Raw genomic sequence first — 27,385 nt, 5'->3', positions numbered from 1 at the left:
TCCAGTTGCCTTGTTGTTCAGTTCTTAAGTTGTGTCCAACTCTCCATGACCCCCACAGACTGTGGCATGCCAGGCTCCTCTGTCCTCCACTATCTCCCAGAGTTTGCTCAAATTCATGTCCATTGAGTTGGTGATGCTATCTAACCATCTCATCCTCTGCTGCCCCCTTCTCCTTTTGCCTTCAGTCTTTCCCAGCATCAGGGTCTTTTCCAGAAAGTGTTGCCTCTCTGCATCAGGTGACCAAGGTATTGGAGCTTCAGCTTCAGCATCAGTCCTTCCAGTGAATGTTCAGGGCTGATTTCCTTTAGAATTGACTGGTTGGATCTCCTTGCTGTCCAAGGGACTCTCAAGAGTCTTCTCTAGCACCACAGTTCCAAAGCATCAATTCTTTGGTGCTCAGCCTTCTTTATGGTCCAACTCTCACATCCATAGTGATGTCTTTGCTTTTTAACATGCTGTCTAGGTTTGTCATAGCTTTCCTTCCAAGGAACAAGTGTCTTTTAACTTCATGGCTGCAGTCACTGTTTGCAGTGATTTTAAAGCCCAAGAAAAGGAGATCTGTCACTGTTTCCACTTTTTCCCTTTCTGTTTGCCATGAAGTGATGGAACCAGATGTCATGGTCTTAGTTTTTTGAATGTTGAGTTTCAAGCCAGCTTTTTCACTCTCCTCTTTTACCTTCATCAGGAGGCTCTGCAGTTCCTCTTTACTTTCTGCCATTAGAAAGGTATTATCTGCATATCTAAGGTGGTTATTTCTTCTCACTTTCCATTGCCTAGTGAGCTGTAAAAAGACAGGGTCAGTAGTTCCCTGATGAACTCTTCAGTAAGCTGATTGGATTGAGTGCAGCATTAGGAATTTAGCTCTGGCAAACGTAAAAGAGCCTCATTTTGTGCCCACTTGGCCACCTGAGAAAACCCTGAAACCATAGTCACTTTTCTCCTATACTCTCAGCTTTTCATGGTCTGGGAACCAAAATCATCACGTAACTTGAAGAGGTGATCCTCCTCATAGTCTACATGCTTTTAGTTTAATTACTTGTTATTTGTTGGGAGCGATTCATATGCACATCTGAATCTCATCAACTCTTGGTAGCCAACAGGATGAATGCTTCCTGCTAAAATAGCCACAGCTTGAGGACCACTGGAGAGCTTGTGGAAAGACCATATTAAGTACTGATTAGCAAAATATGACCCCCAGTGACCCTTATCTATGGTGTTTGCAGTTAAAGGCAGTTTTTCCTTTGAACGTTTGATTCACTGAACACCTGTCAGTCGTAAGGCTGATGAAAGGCGACAATGGAAACGTCACACCTGTGCATGTGAGCGTTCTTTAGCAGTGGCTTTAGAATGAAAAGCCCAGAAGATTATAAGTAGAAAAGTGGCTCTGTCCATCATTCCCATTGCACACTCTGGAAACACAACAATGTACACTGCTAACCCAGTTTCCTCGAGAATGGTCCAGATAGTCCCATTGTCTCACAAATGTGTGGGTCAGGGGGTATGTCCCCCTATACATGACTGGAAGAGAAATGTCCAGATTTTGAAGGAACCTATAGCAAATCCCTGGAGGCATTTTTCAAGGGCTTAAGTCTTTAAAACTAATAAGAAACATCTGTGAAATGTTTAAAAAAACATTAAATGAAGTAAAATGTTTAATGATGAAATTTTGGGGGGGGAAGCACATGTTAATATTAAAACTTAGTTTTTATTTTCCCCTTTGGTGATTTTTAGAGTATTTTACTAGGTGTTTTTTTGAGAGGTTTTTTTTTTGTTTTTTTTTTTTTTTCCTTTTTACCACATAGTACATATGTGGTAAAAAGAAATGTGTACTGTTTACATATGTCTACTATTTTACATATGTCTACTGTTTAGCCTTTTTCTTCTTCTCAGGAAGAAGTATTCTTTATTTTGTGATTTCAATTTAGACACTGGCCTCCTATAGCTATTGGTTCCCTTTTTATGGAATGGAGGGAAGTAAAATCTAATTGTGGGTTATTTTTTAAAATGACTGATAAGGGAAGTCCAGGCCACGTCCCACAGAGCTGTGTGTGCGCTGAGAACAGGATTGGTACCTCTTCCTAGGTGGTGCCTCCTCTGAGTCTGACAGAGAGCTCTCGGTGAGTTGTATCACTGATCCTCAGAAGGTTCTGACTCCTACCAGGGCAGAGTTAATTGTAACAACGTTTCTCAGAATTCAGCTTTTCTGGGCAGGCTGGGCATTCGAGGGTATAGACTCTCTGTGCCGAGTCAACATGCTGGTGAGATCTGCTGTCCCCATCAGTGAAAGAGATGGCTGGTGAAGACGGCAGCTGATGCAGAGCCCTAGGGTCCCCATGGATCTGGGACTCAGGGTCAGATTGCTCAGTCTCCTCGTACATACATCCTGAGGTCTTGACAGCGGGCGCCTGCCCTGGCTTCCCTGCCAACACTTGTTAATCCAATAAATTCTAAACCTGACTGATCCAGAGAATCACATGGGGAGCTTTAACAATTTAGATCCCGGCCCCAACTTGAATATTCTAATTTTGCAAAATTCAGGAGGAGTTTCCCAGGTTTGGAAATCTTGGATGTAGTGAAGATTCAGTTTTGTATTCCTAAGTAAAAACATATCCAGCTTTAGAGAGCAGGTGTGTGTGTGTATGTTAGTTACTCTGTCGTGTCCAACTCTTTCCAGCCCCGTGGACTGTAGCCCCCCCAGGCTTCTCTGTTCATGGGATTCTCCAGGCAAGAATACTGGAGTGGGTTGCCATTTCTTACTCTAGGGCATCTTCCCAACCTTTTGCCTCCTGCATTGGCAGGTGGGTTCTTTACCGCCTGAGCTATCAGGGAAGCCCGAGAGCCGGTATGTGAGAACACAATGTCTGGTATTTCTTGCTACCAAGAAATGATGAGAAAGCATATATATTTTATCCATGTCTATGAGAAAGTTTTAAAGGATTTTTTTACATTTTGTTGCTAAGAGAAAGGCTCTTTCATTTTTATAAATTGACATCTGCATTTAGGAAGTGTGAATGTCAAGAATGTTTGATGACGTCTTTATGTTTTAGACTTAATTTTGTTTTAAAAGAGCTGTATATGGAGAGGATGGTGCTTGGCCTTGCAGGGTCTTGGATTTTCAACCAGTCCTCCTGATTGCACCACCTAGAAACATCTAGTGTGATCTACCATCCCAGCTTGCAGATTTTAACACTGAAAGTTCTGTTGGGTACCATGAAACACCTCAGTTTTGGGCAAACAAGAAAGTTGGTGATTCTAGCCACACCCTAGGAGCAAGACACGTGGTGTCTCCAATCCTAAGGCCATTCCAGACTCTCCTGGGCTCTGGTGGACTTCCCTAGCAGGCCTAGGATTCCCCTTTCTCCAGTCATGCACTTCCAGATCCCAAACTTTCGTTGACCTTTCTGTGCCACTTCTCTTTGTCTATCTGGAGTTTTACTTTTGTGGATACCCTTTGCGTTATTTTAGAGATATCATTTGCATTGTTAGCAAATGATGGCAATAACCATCCTGTAGGCAAGATACTATTTATTTATTGTGGGCTTTAAAATTTTTTTTTCTGTTGAGATAGAATTGAAATATATTGATAACATTGTGTAGCTTTCAGGTGTACAACAATCTGACTTGATATGCTTGTGTGTTACAGTACAGTCACCACGATCATGTTAGCTAACACCTCTACATATCATATAATTATCATTTCTTGTCCATGGTGGGAACAATTAAGGTCTAGTCTCTTAGAGACTTTGAAGTTTATAATGCAGTATTGTTGTCTATAATGTTATTGTGGACTTTGATGGTTTATCAAATTGCACATCAGAAATTAGGTGAAACTTTACCTAAAACCTATTCCAAGGCCCCAAAAGAAGAGAGCTTCCCCCTAACTACTAGGAGTTAGTACCTAGAGCCCCCTTTCTTTTTAAAATCTATTTTATTAAACCATAGTTGATTTATAATATTATGTTAATTTCTGTTGAACAGCAAAGTGATTCAATTATATATATATGTATATATGATGCACACATTCTTTTCCATTTTGGCTTATCATAGGATATTGAGCATAGTTCCTGGTGCTATACATAGGACCTTGTTGTTAATACATTCTATATGTAATAGTTCGCATCTGCTAATCCCAGACACCCAACCCATCCCTCTGTACCCACTCTCCTTGGTGTCCACAGTCTATTCTCTGTTTCTGTGAGTCTGTTTCATAGATTAATTTATTTGTGTCATATTTTAGATTCTACATGTAAGTAATATCATATGGTATTTATCTTTCTGATTTACTTCATTTAGATTGATAATCTCTATGTCCATCCATATTGCTGCAAATGGCATTTCATTCTTTTTTTTATAGCTGAGTAATATTCCATTGTGCATATATATCACATCTTTATCATCTATTGATGGACATTTAAGTCGTTTCCATGTCTTGGTTATTTTGAGCATGCTGCTATGAACATAGGGGTACAAGTATCTTTCTGAATTATAGCTTTGTCGTATATATACTTGGGAGTGGGATTACTGGATCATATGGCAACTCTATTTTTAGTTTTCTGAGAAACCTCCATACTACATCAATTTACATTCCCACCAGTAAAAGTGTTCCCTTTTTTCCCACACCCTCTCCTCATTGTAAGTGTTGATTTTCATTTCTCTAATAATTAGTGATGTTGGGCACCTTTTCACATGTTTGATGGCCACCTATATGCTGGAGCTCCCTTTCGCATGCTTTTTCTTTTTTTTTTTTTTTTGCCACTTGGATTCTGGGCTTCCTTGGTGGCTCAGATGGTAAAGAATCTGCCTGCAGTGCAGGAGACCCAGATTTGATCCCTGGGTCAGGAAGATCCCCTGAAGAAGGGAATAGCTACCCACTCCAGTATTTTTGCCTGGAGAATTTTATGGACAGAGGAGCCCAGAGGGCTACATAATCCCTGGGGTCACAAAGAGTTAGACACGACTGGGCAATTGTCATTTTCACTTTATTTGGATTCTGCCCACTTATTAGGCCACTTTCAATTTCCTCAAAAGTCTGGCCACACCCAAGGGTTTCATGAATTTAGTTTAAAAAAAACTCTCCAAAATTATTGGGTGGCAGGCAGTGTCATAGGACAGGTCACATCACAGGGCATATGATCACTGGCCACATTCCCCTCCCCACAGTCTCTCCAGACTACAGGACACTTCTGTCTGCACACAGGTATGCAGAGTGTCAGCTTCTATCATGAAAAGTGTTTTGATGACTGCTCTTTGTTCCATGCCATAATATTAAAATGAGACAGTAAACATAAGATGTTTATTTTGCTAATTATTAAACTGTACAGAGTTGGGGTGTTGGGTATCAAAGTCTCTTGCACTCTAAAGTTAGGAAATGAGAGGGATCATGTCCTATAAAATCAATCATTTCCATTTCAGAGAGCAGCAAGAGTAAGAATTGGGAGGAGGTGAGTGGTTTCTATATCATTTCACCATAACAAGAGGAATAAGAAAGACGATGATGGATGTTCTATTCAAGGACTTTACACATGCCAACAATTTTACTTTGATGATTTCACTATCATTCCTGTTTTCTAGATGAGGAAATTGCAGCTTATGATTATTAAAACAAAAACCTTGCCCAAGTTTCTACAAGTAGCAGACCTAGGATTCCTTCTCAGGCAACTTGACCCAAAAGCATGTGCTCTTTGCCTATATCCACATCACACTAAGAATGTGGAATGCTCTTTTTCACAGATGTGTCAGCTGCATGTAATTTCAGAGCTGGTAGTAAAGAAGTAGAATGGTGTTTCTCTACCTCTTTTCATGCTTTGATTATAAAGCCTGGGTTACTAGTAGCTAGGTGCTCCCCAACTCCCTAGGACTGCACTAATGACCCTCTGGCTTCAGCATCCATGAGGATGTGCGGGAGTTACTGGGCTGGGCTCTGCTTCATTGCAGCTGTCAGCACTGGATCACTGGAGTGGGGAGAGCTCTCCCCGCCACCATGGTTCCCTTCATAGGAGATCATGCTCACAGCCTGCTGTCTGTGATCTGAGCGTCCCCTTCTCCCTCTGCTTCACAGCCCTGAGCAGTCTCTCCCCACCAGGAACCCTCTGTAACACCCCAGGAATCAGGAGTGAGCTACAGCTTGGGCTGAGAACACGGCTTCTCTGTGTTTGATACTAATAAGAACCATTTTTACAGGTTTTGATAAACTTCATTTCTTTTTTCTTGACACTGTGGTAACAAACATCTATAGATTTCAAAGGAGATGTGAAAAGTGTTACAATGAATTTTAAAATATGTCAAGTTTAACTCTTGCTTCTCTTCAACCCAGGAATAGATTTTTTTTTTCTAGAAGTGGAAAAAAGAAGGACCCTTACCTCTTTCAATATTCTCTGTGATTGAAGGTTGAAACTTGTTGGTTTGATGAAGAGTGAAATAGCTGAGACTGCATGTCTGTAATTCTTTTTTAAAAAAAATTTTTGTTGCAGTATAGTTGATTTACAGTGTTAGGCTAGTTTCAGATATATAGCATAGTGATTCAGTTAAATGTATATTCATTCTTTTTCAGATTCTTTTCCCATTTAGGTTTTGCAGAATCTTCAGTAGAGTTCTCTGTGCTGTACAGTACATTATAGCCCATTTGCTCCAGGTCATGAAGGTTCAGTCAGGAAACGGAGAAATCAGGATATCCTATTGAAAAACAGGGACCCCCTTCTACTGCAGCTCTTTTCTGATGCTCTAGTTTTGTCTTTAAAATGGAGATAATGGCTTCAAGTTTCCTGTTCAGTATGGAGGGAACTTGAAAGTGGTCAGTCCTATCCTCACATAAAAGAAAAACTGAACAAATTGAAAATTAAGAACTCTTCACAGATACATTAGAGAATTGAGGTCACAGGGGAAAATGCTGCCACCAGACTGGAGATACAAATAGGCAGATATAGAGAATCATAATTTACTGGAATAGAAACCTCCATGGAGATCAGTACTATGGGAGGAAAACCTAAATGTAATTGGTAAAGAAAACGTAGCCTGTAGTTGATGAATTGCTAGAGGTGCCATGTGGACAAGTCTAAGAGATAAAAACTCCAGGGGGCCTCACACAGTTTTGAATTTTACCTCCAAGAGCTCTGCTAAACTCTCATAGTTAAGGTTGGGGAAAAAATGCCCTTATGCTTCTATCGGGGGCTGAGGAAAGGTAGCCATTCTGAAATACACCCAGAACGTTCAGTTCCTCTAACACGGGGGTGCTAACAGTTAGATATTGATATCTGGGGGGCAGTGAAAGGATGAGATGTGATAATATGTGTAAAGCACATAGTACAGTGTCTGTAAGAGCTGTTGTTACAGTTATTTTACCATTTTCCTGTGCATCTGCTGTGTGTTATCATCCACCTGTACTAAAGAAGCTATGCATGGAATAGAGATCAGATGCAGTCTGTGAGAGTTTCTGTGAAACTGAGCTTGAGGAATATCCTTAAAACTCAGAGCAACTTGCATCTTGCAAGTGTAACCATAATTTGGTGTACCATCATATACATTCCCCAGGAGTCCAATGAAATAGTAATTCATTCCTTTCCAACATAAAGAAAAGAGACAGTTTCCAAATGCTGCTCTACTTCCTAGGTCCTTTACTTCAGAAACCAGGGTTAGAAAAGCCACTATTTACCCTCTAGTGTCCTGGCAACTTCCAGTTCCTTGGACAGCATCTTTTCAGCTCAGTGGTGATGGGTCTGCAGTGACACGGGTAGTGTTTGTTTTTTTTCAGCTGGCTCTCGCCAGAGCAAACAGTAGCAGACACATAGAGAAATTGTTGGCTGGAGACTGCAAAGGACATCACAGTTACAATCCATTCTAAAGAGACAAACACAGAGGCAGGCAAGCCAAGCACAGAGGAGTCCTTCACCAGGAGAAACCACCAGGGGCCAGGTGACAGGTGTTTGAAAATCCTGTGTTTTAATATTTTCCTTCTTGGTTTTTAAAATTTAGTCTTTCCTTTGGAACTCTCAGGAACAATTCCTTTTATTACCCTTTTCTTTTCCCTCAGGTAACAACTGAGATTTGAAACTAATTTATGTATTTCCATACTTCTCATATATAAGGTCCATCCGTACTTTCACTCTTCCAGTTTCAAAGAATTGCATTTCATTTTCTGGATAATTTACCCTCATTCTTCTTCCCATTGACCTTCAGGCTGTTACCAGTAGTAGCAGATGGAACATAGTACATTTTAAATGACTTCTTTCTGTTTTTCTCATCAGATGCACAAAATGGCTTAGTGTAGTTTAGTTTTTTAAGCACCCAAGGGAATTCCTGCAGATAATTTGGCTTTCTTATTTATTTGGAAAAGCTAATGTTCAAAATTTCTGAAGTAGACTATGGTTGCCTTTGTTCGTCAAAGGTAATCTGCTTGGTCCCTGGTCAGTAGGACTTCTGGGGAAACTATTAATTGAAATTAAAAATGACACGTCAATTAAATCTATGATCTGTTCCCTTTCTATTGAACCAAGGCACACCCAGAGGGCCAGCACAGTGACTTTGCTAGGCGCTAACTCCCAGAGGTTAAAAATTTGCTTCAAACTTGCCAGGGTCCTTAAGGACATATTGTAGAAGTCTCATTCATAGGTTTATATATTCAGCAGGGTAAAAAAACTCATTGTTATTTGTCTACCAACTTATTAGCATTTTGATTAGCATCTAAAGTGAGTATATATAAAATGCATACTGATTAAACTTAGAAATGACATAGATCTGGAAGGGATAACTAATATTCTTGATGAAAGGACATAAAGTTATCAGAACAGAACAGAATTGGAAATCAAAACAAGCAAAAGGAAGGGTAATAGAAAACATATAAAGGTTGATACTTTCATTAAAAAGTACATTGCCAAGGCATAGGATCGGGATGGGGGAGACCCATGTTTTTAACAGTGAATGTGAAAAAAGGTGCTGAACATTTGAGAATTACTTTATTGTTAAGTGAAGTGTGATAGGACATAAGAATATTATTATACTCTGCACTGACCAGATAAATATCTGGAATATTGTGACCAACTGTAGGAGCCATGCATGGGATTTTGACATCTGCAGAGATGTCAGCTTTAACCTAGATGTGTGGGCTGTTTTGAGCACGTCCTATGTGGAACAGAGGGGCTAAAGAAGCTGAGATTATCCAGTCAGGAGGAGAGGATGCTTATGGAGCTGTGATTCTGACACCTGAAGTTTTTTCAGAGTGTAAATTAATCATCTCTCTTGATTCATAAGGAAGAAGACATGAACAGAAGCTATTGGGAAGTAGATTTTAACTCAAATATATGGAAGAAAATTTTAACACTTGTAGTTGTTCATCAGTGAAGTAGGCTTTTCACAGCCTAGCAAACTTTCTCTCACTTGATGGGGAGGGCTAGGCTAGAATACCAGTGTCATGCCAGCAAGAGGGACACTGCGGTAAGTGGAAGAAGGAAAACCCTCAAGAGTGTTTCCCACTCTATGATTCTTTTAATTAATTTAAGATTAATACATTAAAAGGGTTTTCTCATATCTTTTATAAAGTCCAGTTTGCTCTCTGGGACTTCCTTCATGCCCACTCATGTTTTCATGTTTTCCCATGGGCATTTTGGAAACATTCACATGAGGATATTTAAAAGTGTAGGCCAACTTGTATAGTGACTGTCTGTATGTCCCTTCGACATTCATATGCTGTCAGATTGCTTCACTTTTTACTGGGGGTAGAGTCTGTTTACAATGTTATTTGCTTTCAGGTGTACAACACAATGAGTGAGTCAGTTATGCATCTACATGTATCTCCTCTCTTAGGCTTTTTTCCCCTTACAGGTCATCACAGAGTATTGAGTGGAGTTCTCTGTGCTATACAGTAGGTCTTTATTAGTTACCTGTTTTATACTAGTGTGTATATGTCAATCCCAATCATCCAATTTATCCCTCTCCCCCTTTCCTTCCTGGTAACTGTAAGATCGTCTTCTACATTTGTGACTGTTTCTGTTTTGTAAATAAAGGTTGCTTCATTTCTATCCTCAGCAAGATTAGGGCAGTCTGCTCCATTCTCTAAGCTAGGATATATTTCATTATTCTAAAGTTTAATGAAACACATATGCATTCTGAATGCACATCTTTGGGACTCACTGTGGATCTTATGGGGCTTCCCTGGTGACTCAGATGATAAAGAATCTGCCTGCCATGCGGGAGACCTGGGTTTGATCCCTGGAGAAGAGAAGATTCCCTGGAAAAGGGAATGGCAACCCCCTCCAGTATTCTTGCCTGGAGAATTCTATGGACAGAGTAGCCTGGTGAGGCTACCCCATGTGTCCATGGGGTCACAAAGAGTTGGATGAATGCTACTGAGGATATAAATCAGGAAATAGTTTGAAGAAACCACATACCATCTTCAAGGTTAGCAGGTTGACAGACTCTTCTAATTAATCCTTTGGAGGATCTCGATCCACATATCCACCAGCCTCATCCTTGCTCATCCTCTGTACTCCGGCCACCGTATTTGCTGCCACTGCAACTGGTATAATCAGCCTTTAAAATTGAACACCTTCTATTTCTTATGCTGGAGAAAATTCCAGTATGGTTTTCTCTGTGTAAATCTGTACAGTTACATTTAAAAAGTGTATATAATGATGATGCCTATATTCCTGCAGGTTTGGAGTTGGTCTAATTTTGGACTAGGACTTGGGATTGATCAGCTTTCTTTATCACATTTTCTTTCAAGGCAGCCTAGAAATCCACAGGACTCAGTTAGAATCCCACCTCAGGGTAATGGTAGGTAGGTAATCAGGCTGAGAAAATGAGCAGGTCTAGGATACCCGTAGAGTTGTTTTCCGACTATGGCTTAACTGAACATGCTTAATTCAGAACCTAGTATCTGGGCTGGTTCATATAAAAGATGGTAAAAAGATCTGAACAAAGACCATTTGCAGGCATGGTGAAACTTAGCATCTCTGTAAGGGGGGAATCTTAATTGGTGAAAGGCTTATGTCTGCAGGAATAGGAGTGTCAAACGAAACAGTTACCTGGCTTTCTGGGGGATCAAAATTTATCAGAGCAAGACATCATTGTTCAAACCAATAGTCAAGAATTATAATCCTATTTTTGTTCTTGGAAGACTGCTTGTGTTGGGGGAAGTTTACCTTAGCATGTAGATTCCTGGGTCAGAAAGGAGAGTGATGATACCTGCCTGTTTTACTGGCCCAGTTTTTCCCACTGTAAACAATCATTCCAGTCATATTTACTGAGACATCTGTGTGGTTATGTGGACGTGAGATAGAGAAATGTTTAAGCTTATATTTATTAAGAAAGTGTGAAATGCAATCAGAATGTTTACTGTCCTTAAATTTCATAATATATACAGATTTTCTTTTTGCCTTTATTCTTATTCATATGGTTGTGTTCTCCTGCTGGCAGCATTTATAAAAAGGAAATACATTACTGCACCATCTCTCCTTTTTCCTTCAGTTGTTTTGCACATACACAGCTCTGATTTCAGCAACCAGTGTGGTCTTAGATGAGACTGAGCACATATATTGTTTCTAGGGTTCAGCTGTCTTCTGGGGATTTTCTCTTTCAGTTCAGTTCAGTTCAGTCACTCAGTCATGTCCAACTCTTTGCGACCCCATGGGCTGCAGCACGCCAGGCTTCCCTGTCCATCACCAAATCCCAGAGCTTACTCAGACTCATGTCCATTGAGTCAGTGATGCCATCCAACCATTTCATCTTCTGTTGTCCCCTTCCACCTTCAATCTTTCCCAGCATCAGGGTCTTTTCAAATGAGTCAGTTCTTCACATCAGGTGGCCAAAGTATTGGAGTTTCAGCTTCACCATCAGTCCTTTCTATGAATATTCAGGACTGATTTCCTTTAGGATGGATTGGTTGGATCTCCTTGCAGTCCAAGGGGCTCTCAAAAGTCTTCTCTAACACCACAGTTCAAAAAGATTTCTTCGGTGCTCAGCTTTCTTTATAGTCCAACTCTCACATCCAAACATGACTACTGGAAAAACCATAGCTTTGACTAGACAGACCTTTGTTGGCAAAGTAATGTCTCCACTTTTTAATATGCTGTCTAAATTGGTCATATCTTTTCTTCCAAGGAGCAAGTGTCTTTTAATTTCATGGCTGCAGTCACCATATGCAGTGATTTTTGGAGCCCCACAAAATAAAATCTGTCACTGTTTCCATTGCTTCCCCATCTATTTGCCATGAAGTGATGGCACCAGATGCCATGATCTTAGTTTTCTGAATGTTGAGGTTTTTTTTTTTTTGAATGTTGAGTTTTAAGCCAACTTTTTCAGTCTCCTCTTTCACTTTCATTAGGAGGCTCTTTAGTTCTTCTTCGCTTTCTGCCGTAAGGGTGGTGTCATCTGCATGTCTGAGGTTATTGATATTTCTCCTGGTAATCTTGATTCCAGCTTGTGCTTCATTCAGCCCAGCATTTCTCATGAGGTACTCTGCATATAAGTTAAATAAGCAGGGTGACAATATACAGCCTTGACATACTCCTTTCCCGATTTGGAACCAGGCTGTTGTTCCATGTCCAGTTCTAACTGTTGCTTCCTGACCTGCATACAGATTTCTCAAGAGGCAGGTCAGGTGGTCTGGTATTCCCATCTCTTAAAGAATTTTCCATAGTTTGTTGTGATCCACAGTCAAAGGCTTTGGCATAGTCAATAAAGCAGAAGTAGATGTTTTTCTGGAACTCTCTTGCTTTTTTGATGATCCAGCAGATGTTGGCAATTTGATCTCTGGTTCCTCTGCCTTTTCTAAATCTAGCTTGAACATCTGGAAGTTCACAGTTCACATTTTGTTGAAGTCTGCCTTGGAGAGTTTTGAGCATTAGCGTGTGAGATGAGTGCAATTGTGCAGTAGTTTGTGCATTCTTTGGCATTGCCTTTCTTAGGGATTGGAATGAAAACTGACCTTTTTGAGTCCTGTGGACACTGAGTTTTCCAAATTTGCTGGCATATTGAGTGCAGCACTTTCATAGCATCATCTTTTACAATTTGAAATAGCTCAACTGGAATTCCATCACCTCCCCTAGCTTTTGTTCACAGTGAGGCTTCCTAAGGCTCACTTGACTTCGCATTCCAGGATGTCTGGTTCTCGGTAGTGATCACACCAACATGGTTATCTGGGTCGTGAAGATCTTTTTTGTACAGTTCTTCTGTGTACTTTTGCCACCTCTTTGCTGTCCCCCTAGTAGAAAGATGGGATTTCCCTTCTGACTCAGTTGATAAGGAATCTGCCTGCAGTGCAGGAGACCCAGGTTCGATCCCCAGGTTAGGAAGATCCCCTGGAGAAGCAAATGGCAACTCACTCCAGTATTCTTGCCTGGAAAATTCTATGGACCCAGGAGCCTGGTGGGCTGCAGTCCATGGTGTCACAAGAGTCGGACATGACTTAGCAACTAAACCACCACCAATAGAAGGATGTACTTATTAATCAGATTTTATAAGGAATGAAAAAAGACTGTCTAGCCAAAGACTTTAGGCAGACAATAGAACTTTCTGCAGTTATGACAGTGCCCTGGACCTGCCCTATCCAGTGTTGTAGCCACTGACCTCAGGTAGCTCTTGTGCATTTGAAATGTGGCTAGTGTGAGTGAGGAACTGAATGTTTAATTTTATTTAGTTTAAATATAAACAGGCACATGTGAATAGTAGCTACTGTATTGAAGAGCACAGCAAAGAAAGAATCCATAGCATCAGCAAAGATAATCAGGAAAATGCACTGATCAGTGGGATTCACCCTTTTAACTGCCTCGTTTCTATATGGAGCCAGATGTCACTTACAGCAATGCAGCAGGATTTTTGATAGATGTTAAAATGGTCATTGAAAAAAGGTGAGGAAAAATCCACCCAGAGGATTTTTAATTACTATAGAGATTATTCTTTATTCTATGCTGGTCTCTTTATACATCTGTCATACAGATTTACCATCGGTTATTTTCACAAGTGTTTCAGGTTGGATAGTACTTTTTTTCCCATTTCATAGAAGAGAGGAAACTGAGTTACACTGATTTAAAATTAAAAAAAACCTCTATGTTCCAGAGCCAGTAAGTGGTGGAACCAAGGTTTGAACCCAGGTAGAGTTCTTCATGAATGCATCTGCAATGAATCTTTCCCACATTGTCTTTAGAGCATATGTGCATATTTCCTTAGTTCTCTTTGGAAACTGGGCTGGGAGGTGTTAAGAACATGAGCCCTGGCACCACATTGGTTGATTTGAATCCTGCCTCTACTACTTACAAAGTGTGTGAAATTGAGCAAATACTTAGTATCTCTGAGCTTCAACTGTCTCCTTTTAATACATAAATAATAAAGGCACCCGCTTATAGGGTTGTGATGAGGGTTAACAACTCCTGGCACATTGTTTGAACCATATATATTTGTCATTATCATTAATTTTTATTTGAAAGAGATTGATCATGTATGTAAGGATGTTGACTTCAAGTGATATTCACAGTTGAAATAGAGATAGGCTTTGGGTATGCTTCCCTAGAAAATAAGAGAGACCTTAATAATTCAGATAACTCAGGAAAAAGCACCCTGCTGTTCGGCCACTTTGGTGTCGCCGTCACTGGAATTACAAAGTTCCAGAGTCTGCGTGCCCTCATATCTTCGCTTTTCATGTTACATCTCCTTTGGTGTCTTTGATTCGTTCTGAATGCTGAGCAGTGACAAACACTGACACAGCTGGAAAGAGCCGTAAGATTTGCTTTGCTGTTTTCCAGCAGGGAATTATTGCCATGGATACCAGCATCAGAGGAAGGCTGGGGAGCTCTCTCAACTTGTCTCCTAAGTGGTCTGACATCTGTTTCTGGCAAGGCCAATAATGAATGTGCTGCTAGCTTCATAGCAAACAGCAGACTCATCCACACCTCTTTTGTTTTTTCCCCACAGATGGCCTCTGCCCAAGATGCCAGGTATGGCCAGAAAGACTCCTCTGATCAGAACTTTGACTACATGTTCAAACTGCTCATCATTGGCAATAGCAGCGTGGGGAAGACATCTTTTCTCTTCCGTTACGCGGATGACTCCTTTACATCTGCGTTCGTCAGCACAGTTGGGATCGATTTCAAAGTCAAAACTGTATTCAAAAATGAAAAGAGAATTAAGCTTCAGATTTGGGTAAGTGACTTTGAACTGACAGCATTCTTCAATCTAGGGCATGGACCATGTACGTGTGTGAGGCAAACGCTTTCTGCCTTGTTCTGATCCCACGGCCGTCCCTCAGCCTTCATTGCCAGGTTTCTTGGCCACAGCACATTCTAGTTCAAAGGCCAAGAGAGTGATGCCTCTCTAAGGTGTGGAGACTGAACTAGACCTTGTTGTCATTTGATGCTTCTTAAGGCTCTCTAGAAGAAAGGAAATCCAAATGTCTGTCTGTTGTGGTAAGGAACACTCAACAGAAAGTCTGGCTCTGTCTTGTTCAGGTCTGTGTGACCTGGAGCAAGTCTCTGGGTCCTTCTCTGCCACTTTTCTAATCCACAAAATAGGCAAACTGAACCTAGCCCTTTTGGTCACAGGAAGCAACCTGCCCTGGTCATTTTAAAGCATAATGTAGAGAAAGCTTAGGATTAGTCCCTTCATGATGCCCCAGCTAAATTTTGAAAATTTTCTGTTTCATCTCCTCAGACCTTGTGTTTTCAGCGCCAAGAGTTATGTTTACCACACAGTCCAACACAGCAAGACACATGAAATAAAGAATTTATTTTAAACAGGGTTTTTTTTTTTCTAAGGAGAAGGTTCTTCAATAAGTTTTGAGACCATGTGTCTGGCTTTCTGCCTCTTCTCTCCCCCGTAGAAGATCAGAGATTGTTTAACTAAATGGTTGCAATTAACTGAGGAGAATAGCAAGCAAGAAACAGAAGAAAAAGTATGTATGGATAGCAGGTTTGAAAGAAATAAGAGATAAAATGACAAAAAAATTGACTATACCAATAGAGAGTTGTATAGTACTTTTTGTACATCATGTAATGTGTGGGCACCACGGTAGAATGCTTTTACAGTGAGTTTAGGTCCCCTTTCTCTTTTCTTTTGTACATCTGCCGCTCAAATGGATTTGAGCTATAAATGGATGTTTCCCAAGAATTTAGCTTTCTGTCTTCTTCTGAGACAATTCCAACACCTACTAACATTTGTTGCTGGTGCCAGAGTTGATTTGTAGGACTGATAATAAGCTTGCCTCCTCAAATATGGAAAGCTGAAAGAAAGACAAATCTTGGAGTAAAGCATTAAAATTTTTTTTTAAAGGAAAGATCCCTTAAGATATCTGTATATAATAAATATAGCAGATGTCCTTTCATATCTTAAAGCTCTTAGGAATAAAATTCAAAGGTGCAGGTATACATACAGGTAGATATCCTCTTAGGCAGCTTACAGTAGATTGTTAGTTTTTTACTTATTTTCATTATGGAGTTTTCAAAGTCTAATTAGAACTCAGAAAAGAACTTGAAAAAATAGACCCAGTTCCCATTGCTGCTGTACTGGTTCCCAAAGATAATTTTGTTGGGTGGATCCCTCTTTAGAAGCATGCGGCCCTGTATACAGAGACAGAAAGAGCTGTGTTTATTGCTTCATATTCTCTTCCTTTTGAACTTTAAGCAACTGATTATTATATGGAGATAACTTTCAGATCCAGGCCTAAGAAAGGTCTCTTTGTTTTCATGGGCTTTGGTGTATTAAAAATTAATTTGGTAACTACACATCTCTCACCTTTGTAACCATGTTCTTTCTGCTAATACGGAAGAACTGTCATTTCTCTTGCTGACAGCTCCTGCCATTAATCTTAGGAATATTTAAAGGTGGTTGTTGTGATAGTTTCAGTAAAACACCAACATGGTGTATAAGTGCAATCCTATAATCTCTAGCAGTTTCTCAATTTAGGTTCTTGAAAGAATTGCTTGGTAGAGATGTAAAGTCATCTGTCCTTAATATAAAACTGATATACTTCAAATAATATACATTTTTGAGAATTATAATTGCATACTTACAAAAATATTTCAAAACCCTCAGGGATAGTACCAGGCCAGAGCTCACTCCTGTACACTGAATTTCAGTTGCATCTGTTTTTTACGGGGGAGCCTGGTGGGCTGCCGTCTATGGGGTCGCACAGAGTCAGACACGGCTGAAGTGCGTTAGCAGCAGCAGCAGCGTCCATAATCCAGGCTTCCCTAGTGGCAGTGGTAAAGAATCTGCCTGCAGTACAGGAGCCACAGGAAATGCGGGTTCGATCCCTGGGTCAGGAAGATCCCCTGGAGAAGGGTATGGCAACCTACACCAGTATTCTTGCCTGGAGAATCCCCGTGGACAGAGAGGCCTGGTGGGCTATAGTTCATGGGGTTACAAAGAGTCAGACATGATTGAAGTGACTTACATGCACACATGCATCCATAATCCACCATTTCCCCAAAACCTCTAATTCTCTTCATAGCCCAGTTCAGCCTGGGACCTCATCCTCCATTCTGTGGACACCCACACTCCCTTCAGGGATAAGCCACCCAGAAACCCTTCACCCAGCTCTCTCCTCAATCACAATGGTAGTCTGATGGCCACTATTTTCTTTGTGATCAAAACAATCTTATTTCTTCCTCTTAGGGACATTGGGAACTCTTAACGAACCCATGATTCTAGGGGTGTGAAAGTAGATTTGACACTACCTTATTCTAACTGGTCTACTAGATTGTGAACCACTCAAAAGCAAAGATTTTGGCTCATCGAGCCTATAATATAGTTGGGAAAAGAAATGAATGCTCATGGAGTAACTATATGTCTATAAGCAAATATCAAGTTGTGTAAATATTATATGTAGCTAGCATTTATTGAGCATATACCTATGTCTTACATCTAATTCCCACAACAACCAAACTTTCTATTATTACTCCTATTTTGTACAAGAAACCTGAAGGTTTTTGTTATTGTTCACTTGCTAAGTCCTATCTGACGAATTAAATAGCTTGTCCAAGATCATAGATGTCAAGGGGTTGATTCCAGGCTAGGTCTATCAAATTCTAATGCTTTGGTTTGTTCCCCTTCACCATGTTGCCCTAATTAAGATGCGTTCTCTTGATCAGGTGGTAGAATCTTAGACAATGTACCTGGGATGCTGAAGAACATGTTTTTGAAAGAGTTTGACCATCTCAATGACTTCAGTCATGCAGAGGGAGAAAGGATAAAGAGTAATAGGCTAGCTTGCTTAAATCTAAACATTCCTACAGTAATTCTAGGGGGTCTTGCTTTGTTATAACTATAGTGGGAAATAATTAGTTGTGTACAGTTTTTTTTAACTTTATTTATTTGGGACTGTATCTGGCATTGATGGTTTGCCATTTTATATGCTAGTAGTCAAACATGAACTGTTTTCCCCAACTAATAGTATTTTTATGCACTTGTATTAATGTGTAACAAATTCATTAAGGTGTCTACAACTATCTTAGCCTGAACTGTGTGTGATCTGTTTCTACTTGCAACATTTCTGAAACCAAAGGTGGGAGTTTTCCAAACCAAGAAATTCTTCATTTCTATGCAGATACTAACTAGATGTCTTATAAGTTAATACGATGTTGACACTAGTTACCCAGAGTTAGCACAGATCCCACAAGTAAAGGAATCAGTTCCACAAACCTACCCCTTCTCCTCCCATCCCCACTTCAGACACCCATCACAAACCTGGGCCCCTGTGCTTTTGACCTACAGGCTATAAATTGACAGGCCCACAACCCCACACCTCAGGGTTGATACGTTGCTAGAACAGCTCACAGAATTCAGGAAAACTTTACTTACTTTTACCAATTTGTTATAAAGGACACAACTCAGGAACAACCAGATAGAAGAGAAGCATAGGGCAAGTTTTTGTAGGGGAGGGAGGGTTTAGCATCCTGCAGTCTCTGGGGTGTTACCCTCCCAGCACCTTGATGCATTCACCGACACCAAAGCTCTCTAAACCTCATCCTTTTGGATTTTTATGGAGCTCCCTTTATATAGGCATGACAGATGCAATCCTTGGTCATTGGTGATTAATTCAGTCTTCAGCCTGTCTCCCCTCCCAGAGGTCAGGGTTGGGACTGAAAGTTTCAACTTTTTGATCACATAAGTTGTTCTTCTGACAATCAGCCCCTATTCTTTTTATTTTTAATTTTATTTTATATTGGAATATAGTTGATTTACAATGTTGTAATAACCCCTCCTTTTGAAACTATGTAGGTGTAAACCAGGAGTCGCCTCATTAGCATGAACTCTTGGGTGGCTGGAAGGGGCTTATTATAAATAATAAAACATGCTCCTTTCACTCCTATCACTTAGAAAATTCCAAGGATTATGGAAGCTCTGTGTCAGGAACCAGGAGGAAGACCAAATATGTGTTTCTTGTTCTATCACACTATCAGAGCCTATTATATATTTCAAAGCAAGAGAAGCAAAATTGTTTCATAGTGATAAAAATCATCATGGATTAGTCCAGTTCATTATTATCTTTACCAAGAAAAGCTATAGATATTCATGTAATTCTGATCACTCTTTTATTTTTTATTTTTTTTCCCATTTATTTTTATTAGTTGGAGGCTAATTACTTTACAATATCGTAGTGGTTTTTGCCATACATTGACATGAATCAACCATGGATTTACATGTGTTCCCCATCCCGATCCCCCCCCCCCGCCACCCCGCCTCCCTCTCCATCCCACCCTCTGGGTCTTCCCAGTATACCAGCCCTGAGCACTTGTCTCATGCATCCAACCTCTGGGCTGGTGATCTGTTTCACCCTTGATAGTATACTTGTTTCAATGCTATTCTCTCAGAACATCCCACCCTTGCCTTCTCCCACAGAGTCTGAAAGTCTGTTCTGTACATCTGTGTCTCTTTTTCTGTTTTGCATATAGGGTTATAGTTACCATCTTTTTAAATTCCATATATATGCGTTAGTCTACTGTATTGGTGTTTATCTTTCTGGCTTACTTCACTCTGTATAATGGGCTCCAGTTTCATCCATCTCATTAGAACTGATTCAAATGAATTCTTTTTAACAGCTGAGTAATATTCCATGGTATATATGTACCACAGCTTCCTTATCCATTCGTCTGCTGATGGGCATCTAGGTTGCTTCCATGTCCTGGCAATTATAAACAGTGCTGTGATGAACATTGGGGTGCATGTGTCTCTTTCAGATCTGGTTTCCTCGGTGTGTATGGCCAGGAGTGGGATTGCTGGGTCATATGGCAGTTCTATTTCCAGTTTTTTAAGGAATCTCCACACTCTTCTCTATAGTGGCTGCACTAGTTTGCATTCCCACCAACAGTGTAGAGGGTTCCCTTTTCTCCACACCCTCTCCAGCATTTATTGCTTGCAGACTTCATTTATTGCTTGTAGACTTGATCACTCTGTTTTAAACTGCCCACAAATAGAACTGTTTCCAGGTTAGGAAATGAAGGTATATGAAGAGGTGAAGTGATTTGACTTCACCTCACAGTTAGTGCCGGAGCAGAGTCTAAAATCCAGGTCTTCTTCTAGCTAAGCGAGTCTGGTTGCCACTTCACACTCAAAGGAAGTGCTGTGTTATGACAGTTGTGATACATCTCATATCTGGTTTCCAGTGTTGCCATTAGGCAAAGGAATGTCAAACTTGAGGCAAGAGTACTTCCACAGTGTCAGCAAGAGAGAACCTGAGTGGTAAGACTGCCCAGTTTTTTATTTGTTGCTGTTCAGTCACTAAATTGTGTCCTACTCTTTGTGACCCCGTGGACTACAGCATGCCAGGCTTCCCTGTCCTCCGTTATCTCCCGGAATTTGCTCAGACTCGTGTCCATAGAGGCAGCCATGTATTCCAACCATTTCATCCTCTCTTGCCCCTTCTCCTCCTGCCTTCAGTCTTTCCCAGCATCAGGGTCTTTTCAATGAGTTGGCTCTTCACATCAGGTGGCAAAGTATTGGAGCTTCAGCTTCAACATCAGTCCTTCCAATGAATATTCAGGGTTGATTTCCTTTAGGATTGACTGGTTTGATCTCCTTGCTATTCAAGGGACTCTCAAGAGTCTTCTCCAGCACCACAGTTCGAAAGCATCAATTCTTTGATGCTCAGCCTTCTTTATGGTCCAACTCTCACATCCATTCATATGTGACTATTGGAATAACCGTAGCACTGACTGTACAGACTTTATTGGCAAAGTGAAGTCTCTGCTTTTTACTATGTTGTCTGGGTTAGTCATAGCTTTTCTTCCAAGAAGCAAGCGTCTTTTAATTTCATGAGTAGGGGTTTTGCATGTGCTGTGGGGTGAGGGGTGGAGCGGGATTCTGAAACCCCAGACTGGATTATTGGATTTTTAATGATCCACATTTAAAGAAAGCATTTTAACAGCTACTAGAAACACTGACATTTCTTTCTGGATGTATTACACCTCCTGTCTGTGGAAGTTGATTACTACCTTGGAATAAACTTGTTTAGAGACATACCATGGTTCATTTGTACTAGGTTACATTCATTTAGTATATTTATGAATCCCTCGGTCCTTCACTACATTAACATTTCTTGTTGCATTTTTATTTATTATCATTTCTGTGATTCTCAAGTAAAAATTTTTCAGAATTTTTGAAACTTCAAGTATTAGAGCTGGTTCTTTTATTTTGTGTGTCTATTTAATGTATGAAGAATATATTGGAGGACAATTGTATATAGGCTTTTTTCTTTAACTACAGTAAAATATTTCACAACTGGAGTCTATAATATTTTGCTTTTAATTTTAAAGTAGTTTAGCTTCATGAAAGGCTTTTAGAGTGGATTTCCTCCCAGTGAGAAGATTGAAAAATAATACAACACCCATTACTAAGAATATCTTAGTGTTGTATTTATTTTCAGTGTCTATATTACTACTGTATGAACTTTGAGGCCTATAGCCATCTACAAAATAAAGAATACTGGTAATTCTTGAAACTAGACTATGTAGAGAACTGGGTTGGAATTTGTGGTTCTCCTGAATAAAAGGCAAGTTCCTTTACTTAAAGAAAGCACTTCTCCTTTTTAAGTTAGGTCTACATTGTTCAAGTCCAGAAATCAAGGTTAATTCTAACTAATAAAAGACTTGACTTGAAAAATTCACAGCTTAATTAGAGGATATAGCTTTAAAGTGGGCAGGGGGCAGGTAGACAGAGGGGATTGCTGTTTCCTTATTAGTTAGAACTGGCATTTTATCATTTTTGCATTCTCTTCTTCCCACCCTCAACCTCACCACTCCTTATCCTTTCTGTCCCTCTTTCCCCTTTCCCCATCTTCCCTCCTTCATTTCTGAGCTCTGGCCAGCCTGAGTTAGGAAGGACGTCATCCTCACGGTGATCAGAGGCCTGCCACAGGCAGATGTACACGTGCACTGAACAAGGGCACCGACCAGGCTTCAAGTGTGACTGCGCTCCAGCCAGAGAGCCACGTGCTGAGCTGAGCTCAGCCCCAGGAAGGGGTGCCTTTTCCTTTTCACAAAAATGTCATCTGCTCTTCAAGCATGTGCTGCTAGTTAACATGCAACGAAAGGGAATTCTGATTTCCATCCAGCAGCCATATATGTAGGTGGTGTCTATCAAAATCTAATGCAGGAGATGGGTGAGTAAACTGAGAAGATATTAACCCTGCTTCCCCAGCTCAGTCCTGGAGGAAGATGGTATTTTAAAAGACAGGTTTTATTGCTTTTTAGATGTGTTGAGGCCACAGATCAGGAAACAACTGCCATTGAAATAGTAGTTTGTTACACTCCGAGATTTTAAGAGAAGGACACATGGGCTTGGGGAGGAGGGCCCTTGGGAGCGAGGGGAAGTCCCTGAGTGGGTCAGGAGGCAGAAAGGGGAATGTGATGACAGCCTCTATTGTGGTTTCTGTATAAGACATGTAAGCAGGCTGAGGACTGGCTAGTCTGAATTCCTGCAGCAGGCCCTGGGGCTTAGTGGCTTTCCTAAGTCATCAGATGCCTGGCTCTGGAGTGATTAGGCCAGGGGCATAGTGCCCAGTGTGAGAACCCAAGACTGGGGTGGTTGCCCTGTGAACTCTGTATTGATGGTTTGCGTTGAAAAGTGAGTTCCAGTGAGTTGTTGACTGTCTCTAAGAGTTAACTAATTGATCAGGGCAGTCCCTCCATGATCCACAAGTCCCAGCTGTCAAAACATCTGAATACAGAAAGAAAAGTGAAAGTGAAAGCTGCTCAGTCATGTCTGACTCTTTGCAACCCCATGGACTGTACAGTCCAAGGAATTCTCTAGGCCAGAATACTGGAATGGGTAGCCTTTCCCTTCTCCAGGGGATCGTCCCAACCCAGGGATTGAACCCAGGGTTCGATGTTGCAGGTGGATTCTTTACCAGCTGAGCCAGAAGGGAAGTAAAAGACACGCTTCATGCAGCAGGCAGGTTCTTGGAGCCCCAGGGGTGGCTTGTGTCATTAATTCTGCTCTGACAAATGCTTATGATTTCAACCATTCTCACTACAGACTCAGTGCATTTCTGGGTCTCAGTGTTTAGAGACTTCAAGTGTTGGGATCAGGAAAAGATCTTTAAGATTTTCCTGAAAATTTGATGATACAACTGATAAGAGCCTCACTGTAATGAACCCAGTGTTGACCCACAAAGTAAGCACTTTATGTGCATTTTAGAATGCATTTTTTGCCAAACCCCATGAAGGAATGTGGTTATTTCTATTAGCCCTGTTTTACAGATGAAGAAAATAGAGGGGGGAAAAGTGGAAACAATGACGGATTTTATTTTCTGGGGCTCCAAAATCATTGCAGACGGTGACTACAGCCATGAAATTAAAAGATGCTCGCTACTTGGAAGAAAAGCTATGACAAATCTAGACAACATATTAAAAAGCAGAGACATTACTTTGCCGATAAAGGTCTGTATAGTTAAAGCTATGGTTTTTCCAGTAGTTATGTATGGATGTGAGAGTTGGACCATAACGAAGGCTGAGTGCCAAAGAATTGATGCTTTAGAAGACTCTTGAGAGTCCCTTGGACAGCAAAGAGATAAAACCAGTCAATCCTAAAGGAAATCAACCCTGAATATAAAGGACTGATGCTGAAGCCAAAGCTATAATATTTTGGCCACCTGATGCGAAGAACAGATTCATTGGAAAAGATTCTGATGCTGGGAAAGATTGAGGGCAGGAGAAGAAGGAGAAGATAGAGGTTGAAATGGTTGGATGACATCACTGACTCAATGGACATGGTTTGAGGAAACTCTGGGAGTTGGTGAAGGACAGGGAAGCCTGGCGTGCTGCAGTCCATGAGGTTGCGAAAAGTTGGACACGACTTAGCCACTGAACTGAACTGATCCTAGAGAATGTTCCAAATGCATCTGAGAATGTGTATTCTGCTGCTTTTGAATTGAATGCTCTATAAATATCAATTAAGTCCATCTGACTTAATATTTATAGAGCATTAGATCAATTTGATCTAATGCTCTATAAATAACAGATAGGTCCATCTAATTCCTTAATGATTTTCTGTCTTGATGGCTTGTCCATTGATGTAAGTGGAGTGTTAGAATCCCCCACAATTGTTTTGCTACTGTCAATTTTTCTTTTTACGACTGTTAGTATTTGCCATATATATTGAGCTGCTCTTAAGTTGGGTGCATATATGTTTACAATTGTTGTATCTTCCTTGATTGCTCCCTTGATCATTATGTAGTGTCCTTCTTGTCTCTTTTAACAACCTTTATTTTAAAGCCTATTTTGTCTGATATGAGTGTCACTTCTTCAGCTTTCTTTTGATTTCCATTTGCATGCAATACCTTTTCATCCTCACACTTTCAATCTGTATGCATCCCTAGATCTGAAGTGGGTCTCTTATAGATAGCATGTGTTAATGTATGGGTCTTATTTTTGTGTTCATTTTAGCCAGTCTGTGTCTTTTGGTTGGGGCATTTAATCCATTTACATTTAAGGTAATTAATGATATGTATATGCTTATTGCTGTTTTGGATTTGTTTTGTAGGTCGTTTTTCTTCCCTTCCTCTTTTGTTCTCTTCTCTTGTGATTAGATGACTAACTTTAGTGTTGTGTTTGGATTGGTTTGCTTTTCTGTGTGTCTATTATAGACTTCCAGTTTGTGGTAACCATGAGGATTTAATATAGCAGGCTGTATCTGTATAAGATGGTTTTAAATTACTGGTCTTTTAATTTCCAAAGCATTTACTACAGTCTGCGTTTGTACTCTTCTTATGATCGTTGGTTTTGGCATCATATTTCTATGTGGATGATTTCCTGCCTTAACTGTATACTTGCCTGTACTGGCCAACCTTCCCATTTGTAATTTTTTTGTTTCTAGATGTGTCTTTTTCTTTTCTGCCTAGAGAAGTTCCTTTAGCATTTTTTTTGTAAAGCTGTTTTCGTAGTGCTGAAATCTCTTAGCTTTTGTTTGTCTGTAAAGTTTTTGATTTCTCCATCAGATCTGAATGAGAACCTTGCTAGGTAGAGTATTCTTCATTGTAGGTTTTTCCCTTTCATCACTTTATATGTATCATGCCACTTCCTTCTAACCTGTAGAGATTTTGCTGAAAAATTAACTGATAACCTTATGGGGATTTGTTGTTTTTCCCTTGTTGCTTTTAATATTGTCTCTTTGTTTTTATCTTTTCACAATTTGATTAGTACATGTCTCAGCATGTTCCTCCTTGGGTTTATCCTATGTGGGACTCTGAACATCCTAGACTTGAGTGAAGGTTTCCTTTCCCATGTTAGGGAAGTTTTTGCACTATTATCTCTCCAAATATTTTATCAAGCCCATTTTTTTCTTCTTTTGTGACCCCTATTGAGAATGTTTGCAGTTTAATGTTGTCCCAGAGGTCTCTTAAACTGTCCTTATTTCTTTACATTCTTTTTCCTTTATTCTGTTCTGTGTCATTGAGTTCTACCTTTCTGTCTTCCAGCTTACTTATTCCTCCTTTTGCTTCATTTACTCTGTTGATTCCTTCTAGTATATTTTTCATTTCAGTCATCGTTCGTCTGTTTATTCTTTATATCATCTAGCTCTTCTTTAATATAATTTTGTTTGTTTATTTATTTTTCAGCTGTGCTGGGTCTTTGTTTTTGTGTGGGCCTTTCCCTGGTTGTGGAGACCAGGGCTACTCTTCACTGCAGTTCACAGGCATCTCATTGCAGTGGCTTCTCTTCTTGTGGAGCATGGACTCAAAGGTGTGTGGGCTTCAGTAATTGCCTCACATGGGCTCAGTAGTTGCAGCTCCCAGCTCTAGAGCACAGGCTCAATAGTTGTGGCACATGGGCTTAGTAGCTCTACGGCATGTGAGACCAGAGATCGAACTTGTGTTCTGTGCTGTCAGGCGGATTCTTTACCACTGAGCCACCAGGAAAACCCCTCATCTAGCTCTTTGTTAAATATTTCTTGTATCTTCTTGGTCTCTGTCTCCCCTCTTTTTCCAGGATCATGGATCATCTTTACTATCATTATACTAAATACTTTACTGGGTATATTGCCTGTCTTCACTTCACTTAGCTGTTACTTGGGGTTTTTATCTTGTTCTTCATCTGGAACACATTTCTCTGCTGTCTCATTTCGTCTAACTTTCTGCACTTGTGGTCTCCTTCCACAGACGGCAGAATTGTAGCTCTCTTGCTTCTTGTGTCTGACTCTGACCCTGGCGGGTGAAGCTGGTCCTGAGGCTTGTGCAGGCTTCCTGGTAGGAGGTCCTGGTGCCCGCCCACTGGTGTGTGGAGCTGGGTCTCGTCTCTCTGGGGGGGCAGAGCCATGTCAAGAAGTGTGTTTAGTTGTGACTGGGGGCTCAGGTAGTTTTTGGGCAGCTTGTCTGCTTATGAGTGGGGCTTCGCTCCTTCCTTGTTGGCTGTTTGCCCTGCAGGGTCCTGGCACTGGTGCTTACAGGCTGCTGGGTGGTGCCAGGTCCTTGTGTCAGAGTGGCAGCCTCCAGTCTGCCGGTGAGTACCCCCGGGTACCTCTGCCACCAGTGTTCTTGTCTCCGTGGTGAGTCACACCTCACCTGCCTCCCCAGCAAACCTTCCAAGACCTACAGTCAGTCTGGCCCAGGATCCTAGGAAGTCACTGCTCTTTTTCTGGGTTCCAGTGCACACGATGCTTTGTGTGCACCCTCCAGGCGTGACGTTTCCGCTTCACCCAGTCCTCTGGGGTTCATGTGATCAATCCTGATTGGCCTTCACAGCCAGATTCTCTGGGGGCTATTCCTTGTGATGCCACACCCCTCCCAGGCTGAAGAGCCATGTGTGGGGCTCTGAACTCTCACTTCTGTGGGAGAAACTCTATGATTCCCTATTTTCCAGTTTGTAGGTCACGCACCTAGTGGGTATGGGATTTGATTTTTTTGTGTTCCTTTTCTCATCCTGTTGTGTGGCTTCTTCTTTGCTTTTGGGTGGAGAATATTTTTTCTGGT

The 27,385-nt window shown here is 40.8% G+C and overlaps 1 protein-coding gene across 2 annotated transcripts in view; it reads left to right on the top strand.

The window, feature by feature from the left end:
- RAB3C (RAB3C, member RAS oncogene family) overlaps positions 1–27,385 on the top strand; it is a 274,835-nt gene that overhangs the window by 10,076 nt on the left and 237,374 nt on the right. For both annotated transcript variants that reach the window (XM_043887795.1, XM_043887794.1), the window contains exon 2: positions 14,899–15,126. In XM_043887795.1, coding sequence (XP_043743730.1) covers positions 14,899–15,126 — 228 coding nt within the window. The remainder of the gene's footprint in view (positions 1–14,898; positions 15,127–27,385) is intronic.

This window comes from Cervus elaphus, chromosome 25 (assembly GCF_910594005.1).
Source record: "Cervus elaphus chromosome 25, mCerEla1.1, whole genome shotgun sequence".
Lineage (NCBI taxonomy): Eukaryota > Metazoa > Chordata > Mammalia > Artiodactyla > Cervidae > Cervus > Cervus elaphus.
The sequence above is the reverse complement of the archived record's forward strand: the minus strand, read 5'-3'. Positions and strand labels throughout refer to the sequence as shown.